Raw genomic sequence first — 5,275 nt, forward strand, 5'->3', positions numbered from 1 at the left:
GTATCCTAGGTTCACATCTTTCTACATACTTTTTCTCCAATGTTATCTTCCTATCTCTCCTTAGAAAATTATAGATTCGGATTCTTCTGGAGTAGGTTTATAATATATTTGAGACTTGTGCCAGTAATGAATCTCTTGTTCCTTTGGCTTGAGAACATCTTTTTTTTTTTTTTTTTAAAGATTTTTATTTATTTATTTATTTATTTGACAGAGAGATAGGCAGGCAGAGAGAGAGAGGAGGAAGCAGGCTTCCTGCTGAGCAGAGAGCCCGATGCGGGGCTCGATCCCAGGACTCTGAGATCATGACCTGAGCCGAAGGCAGCGGCTTAACCCACTGAGCCACCCAGGCGCCCCTTTTTTTTTTTTTTTTTTCCTCAGCCCAGATCTTCCCTAACAAAACGTTCTTACACAGTAGGTTCCTGGCATATATTGAATCTGAGTCTGAGATAATCAGAGTCTTGACTCCAATCTGAACGAGTCAAGAACCAGTCCAGGAGTAGAGATGGCAACTCTGGGCTCCAAGGTGTAGGATATACCAAAGCCTAAGAGATTAAAGGGAGTAGAGAGGATGGACAGAATGTAGCTCTCTGTAAGCAATTACCAGAGAACAGCAATTGGGTCTGGACAAATATTGAACATCCCACCCACCCACACTCACTCATAGTTTTGGAAACAAAACAATGCGATTAAAAAAAATCTCATTCTTTTTTAGGACATGTTCTTCCACCAGCAAAAGTTCAATCTCTAAAATTTTGCTTCAGGGAAATAGTGTGGACAGCTTATGGGGGCATCAAAGTCAATGCTTAATTGTGACAGCGAGGACCCAACTTTTGCCTCCAGTGCATAACAGCAGAAACCTGATCCCTGTTGCAATGAGGTATGCCAAGGTGCCTAGGCTGCCTGTTTTTCCTGAAACCTTAGAGCAAAGGTGCTTAATATGACAGGTTTTGGTCAGACTGGCCAGACAATCAGGCCAGATTTTCTGTCCTACATCCTGAGTTGCAGCCCCCTGGAAGTCTTCTCCAGAAAGTTTTGCAAGGCCATCCTCTTTTTTTTTTTTTTTTTTTTAAGATTTTATTTATTTATTTGACAGAGAGAGGTCACAGTGGGGAGACAGAGACAGAGAGGGGAAGCAGGCTCCCTGCTGAGCAGAGAGCCCAAAGAGGGCCTCGATCCCAGAACCCTGATATCATGACCTGAGCTGAAGGCAGAGGCCTAAACCACTGAGCCACCCAGGCGCCCCATCCTCCTTCTTGACTTGGTCTTAGCAAGTATAGACTCTGGGCCTAGGAGCTATGATTAAACAAGTACTTTTTGAGAGAAAGACTTATATTTTTGAGATAGGAGTGTGCACACTGGGTCATCATGCTGATAAAAACTGGCTATTAAAGTCTAGGCAGGCATGAATGAAGTGTTATGTGACCTCAGCAGCATTTGAGTTGTTGGTATTTTTGTATTAAGAGCCCAGAGTGAGGGACAGCTAAGAAATACTTCTTCATATGAATCCTGAGCTAGCTCTGAAGGGCTCTATCATTTCCTGATCAGGGAGCTAAAAAAAAAAAAAAAAAAAGAGCCTCTATTTTTCCCTTTTCGGACTATTTAGGACCTTTGTCATCTGATTGGCTTTAGGAGAGAACTGAAGTAGCAACATCAAGGTTGAGGGCGATTTTCAGCACAGGATTCTGTTTCCCAATCAAATCCAAGAACTCCAGCAGTGTAGGAACCCCAGACCTCTTAGCTTTTGTTCTCATTCCTAGGTGTGTACTCTCTACCTACCCCTCCCGACCTTGGCTCAACTTCAGCTTCACCAGCAACACGTTTGGTGTGACTTTGTTTATTCACAAGTTCACATCCCAGTAGGGACTGGCTGCCTGGACTGTGGTGGCTCCTACTTTCCAGGCTTCCTGAGAGCAGAATTTTAGGCAAGGACTCAATCGCTCTTTCATGACAAGTGGATCAGTAAAACAATAATAAAACTTCTGTCACCATAACTAAGAGGCTATAATAGATCAAATTCTCAAGGGCACTTGAATAAGCCAAGAGTAGACCCTATTCACACAGTTTTAGGAAGCCACTCTCTTTCAAGACTGCCGTGTGTAAATACCATTTATATATTTAATTTGTTATTTTCCTACAGCCCCAAAGAGGAAAACATTATAAGAAATGTTCAAGGAAGTTGGAAAGTTTGTCAATAGGAGGCTTGTCTTTGTAACCCTTCTCCTCTTCATTTCCTGTGCCAGTTGCACTTTTATTTCCCGTCTCTTTACGCTCAGTAAACAAAACCATATTATCAAGGGAAAGACGTGAGCCCATTAACATTGTGAGCCCTCAGATTTCACTCGCAAGAGACGACGCAGCACTTATCTGATGGAACAGAAGCTTTAATTGCTTCGAGGTACAAGCCCGTCCAAACCTCTGAGATCTGACCCGTCCCTGGGAAGCCTTTGCGCCCTGGAGCCAAGCCCCTCAGAGAAAACGTGCGCAGCCCGGATACGGGTGCCAGCCTCCCACTGGCGTTCAACCGCAAGGGCAGAGTCTTTTTGGACATCCTAGTTAGAAGGGGAAATCTGGTAGACTTCCCCACAAGGCAGAAACCTCTGGCGCCCCAACGCGTACCCCCATCACACCGCCGCCACAAATGGAAGGAACGCCAACTGAAGGGATGCTGCGAAATAACGTGAAAATCTAACCGTGAAGATGTCGTGCCGCCCCAGGCACACAGCACCCAGGGCATACAATTTAGTCCCGGGAATCGGAAGGAGGAAGAAAACGAGGGAAAATTAAATCCGTACTCTAGGTTTAGGAAAGGAATAACACCAGTGCCAGGAAAACCGAAAGCGCATAGGACTCAGAGTAGGGGGAGTTGGGGAGGAATATTGACCTTCCCGGGGTTGGGGGTGGGGGAGGCTGAAGTCCACACTCCTTTTTAACCCTTTCCCCACCTTAGTGTCCACAATCTGTATCCGAGGGGTCAGCCACCCACCGATGCAGAAGAACAAGCTTCTCCCCCTCTGTCCTCACGGGAGACGCCCGTCCTGCCTTTCTGTTCCCGCTCCGTCCAGTACCTGTCCGGGTAGCAGGCCTCCTGAGCTCTCGCCCCGCCCTTCCCCAGGCCGCCCCTGGGTCGCGCCGACTCTCTCCCCGACCCGGGGGGTGCTGGACAGCGGCCACCCGCGGGTTTGGCAAAGTTGGCGGCGGGGCAGGCGCGTGTAGCCGCGCGCCAGTCGGGACCCCGGCCGTGCGGGGCAGGCGCCCATTGGCCGGCCAGCGCCACGTGGCCACCCCCGCTGCTATATTAGGCCACTATTTACCACGGCTCGCTCGCCATGGCTCGGCGAAGGCAGCGCGGGTAGGGAGCAGAGGTGGAGCGGCGCAGCCCGCGCGGTCCTGTCCGGCCCCGCACTCCGGCCCCGGCCTGCTCGCGGAGGCGGGTGGGCCGGAACCATGAGCTCCTACCTGGAGTACGTGTCGTGCGGTAGCGGGGCGGGTGGCGGCGGCGACGTGCTCAGCTTCGCGCCCAAGTTCTGCCGCGCCGACGCCCGGCCCGTGGCCCTGCAGCCCGCCTTCCCCTTGGGCAGCGGCGACGGCGCCTTCGTCAGCTGCCTGTCTCTGGCCGCCGCCCGGTCTGCGCCTTTGCCCCCAGCCGCGCCCGCGCAGCCTCCCGCGCCGCCCCCGGCCGCGCCCTCCTTCGCGCCGTGCACCCTGGAGGGTGCCTACGAGCCGGGCGCCGCACCTGCCGCGGCAGGGGGTGCAGACTACGGCTTCCTGGGGCCGGGGTCGGCCTATGACTTCCCGTGCGCGCTCGGGCGGCCGGCGGACGACGGCGGGGCGCACGTCCACTACGCGACCTCAGCGGTCTTCTCGGGCGGGGGCTCCTTTTTGCTCAGCGGCCAGGTGGACTACGCGGCCTTCGGCGAGCCCAGCCCCTTGCCGGCGTGTCTGAAGGAGCCAGCCGACGGCCGCGCTGGGACCTTCCAGACCGCGTCCCCCGCCCCTGGTGCCTACCCCAAGTCGGCCTCGCCGGCCTCCGGCCTCCCCGCCGCCTTCAGCACCTTCGAGTGGATGAAAGTGAAGAGGAACGCCCCTAGGAAAAGTAAGTGCTTGGGCCTCGGACCGAGCTACTGGGGTCGGAGCCCCCTTCCGAAGAATTAGGCTGGGAGCGCGTGGCAGCTGCCCCTCTTGATGGCCATTTAGAGTTATGGGGGAAATGCGTTCCGAGGCATTATTAAAGTGGGCGCACTCCATTGAGCGTGTCCCAAGTAGACGCTTGGAAAATGGGCCAGGCATTGAGGAAATTTTAGGAGGGAGCTCTCCGTGGAGCTCTGGGTTTACAGAGAACCAGGAGAACTGCTTTGTAACTTTGATTCTAACCAGTGTGCCCGCGTCCTCTCGCCCCACTGATGCCTTGTCTTTACATTGCAGGCAAACTCGCCGAATATGGAGCCGCTAGCCCCTCCAGCGCGATCCGCACGAATTTCAGCACCAAGCAACTGACAGAACTGGAGAAGGAGTTTCATTTCAATAAGTACTTAACTCGAGCCCGACGCATCGAGATAGCCAACTCCTTGCAGCTGAATGATACCCAGGTCAAAATCTGGTTCCAGAACCGCAGGATGAAACAGAAGAAAAGAGAACGGGAAGGGCTTCTGCCCTCCGTCACCCCTGTGGCTTCCCTCCAACTCCCCCTCTCAGGAACGAGCACCGCCAAGTCTGGCAAGAAGCCAGGGAGCCCTTCTCAGGCCCAAAAGCCCTCATGAGGTTTAGTCTTGAGGCTGAGAAACCTTGGCCTGCAGAAGTCATAGGCTGCCTCACCCCTGTCTAGACTTAGTATGCTCAGTTTGGGATGGAGGTGGGCGTGGGCCGAAATTAACAGAGGTTTCTCTCAGGAAAGGAAGTATCTTAGTGGGCTTCTGAGTTCCAGGCTTAGGTGTACAGATGTCAGTTTGAAGTCGCTTAAGCCACTCGTTTGTGTATTATTTGTGTCTTATCAGGGAAAAGGTATCCAAGTGCCAGCCCAGCCCTGCTGCTGTGTTGCCTAACTTAGTCCTATGCAATCCTTCGGTGCAGAGTGACAAGAGCTTTCGTTGCTGATCTCTGCCGACCCCGGATATGCTCAGAAGAACGTCTACCCAAAGTTTTTTAAATTTTTTTTAAAGGACAGACTACATGTATTCAGCTTGAGATGACCAAAGCTAGTTAGGGCCTTCTTGATCTAGCTAAGCTGCTTCAAAGGTGATCTTCACGTTTGCACTCCACTTGCTTTTTTTTTCTTCTT

At 52.4% G+C, this 5,275-nt stretch overlaps 1 protein-coding gene across 1 annotated transcript; it reads left to right on the forward strand.

Annotated features, from left to right (window-relative positions):
• Positions 1-3,444: 3,444 nt before the first annotated feature.
• LOC111146014 (homeobox D1) lies at positions 3,445-4,757 on the forward strand. Its single transcript, XM_022501381.1, has 2 exons — positions 3,445-4,093; positions 4,423-4,757. Exons 1-2 carry the CDS (start codon positions 3,445-3,447, stop codon positions 4,755-4,757), a joined length of 984 nt encoding a protein of 327 aa, XP_022357089.1.
• Positions 4,758-5,275: the final 518 nt, after the last annotated feature.

Source organism: Enhydra lutris, unplaced genomic scaffold (genome assembly GCF_002288905.1).
Source record: "Enhydra lutris kenyoni isolate GAN:26980312 unplaced genomic scaffold, ASM228890v2 scaffoldscaffold1, whole genome shotgun sequence".
Taxonomy (NCBI): Eukaryota; Metazoa; Chordata; class Mammalia; order Carnivora; family Mustelidae; genus Enhydra; species Enhydra lutris.

Bases quoted from the DNA above. Each gene is read 5' to 3' on its own strand.
- LOC111146014 (XM_022501381.1), top strand. From the start codon at position 3,445: ATGAGCTCCTACCTGGAGTACGTGTCGTGCGGTAGCGGGGCGGGTGGC. The intron at 4,094-4,422 runs GTAAGTGCTTGG...TTTACATTGCAG, and splicing joins GAGGAACGCCCCTAGGAAAA to GCAAACTCGCCGAATATGGA.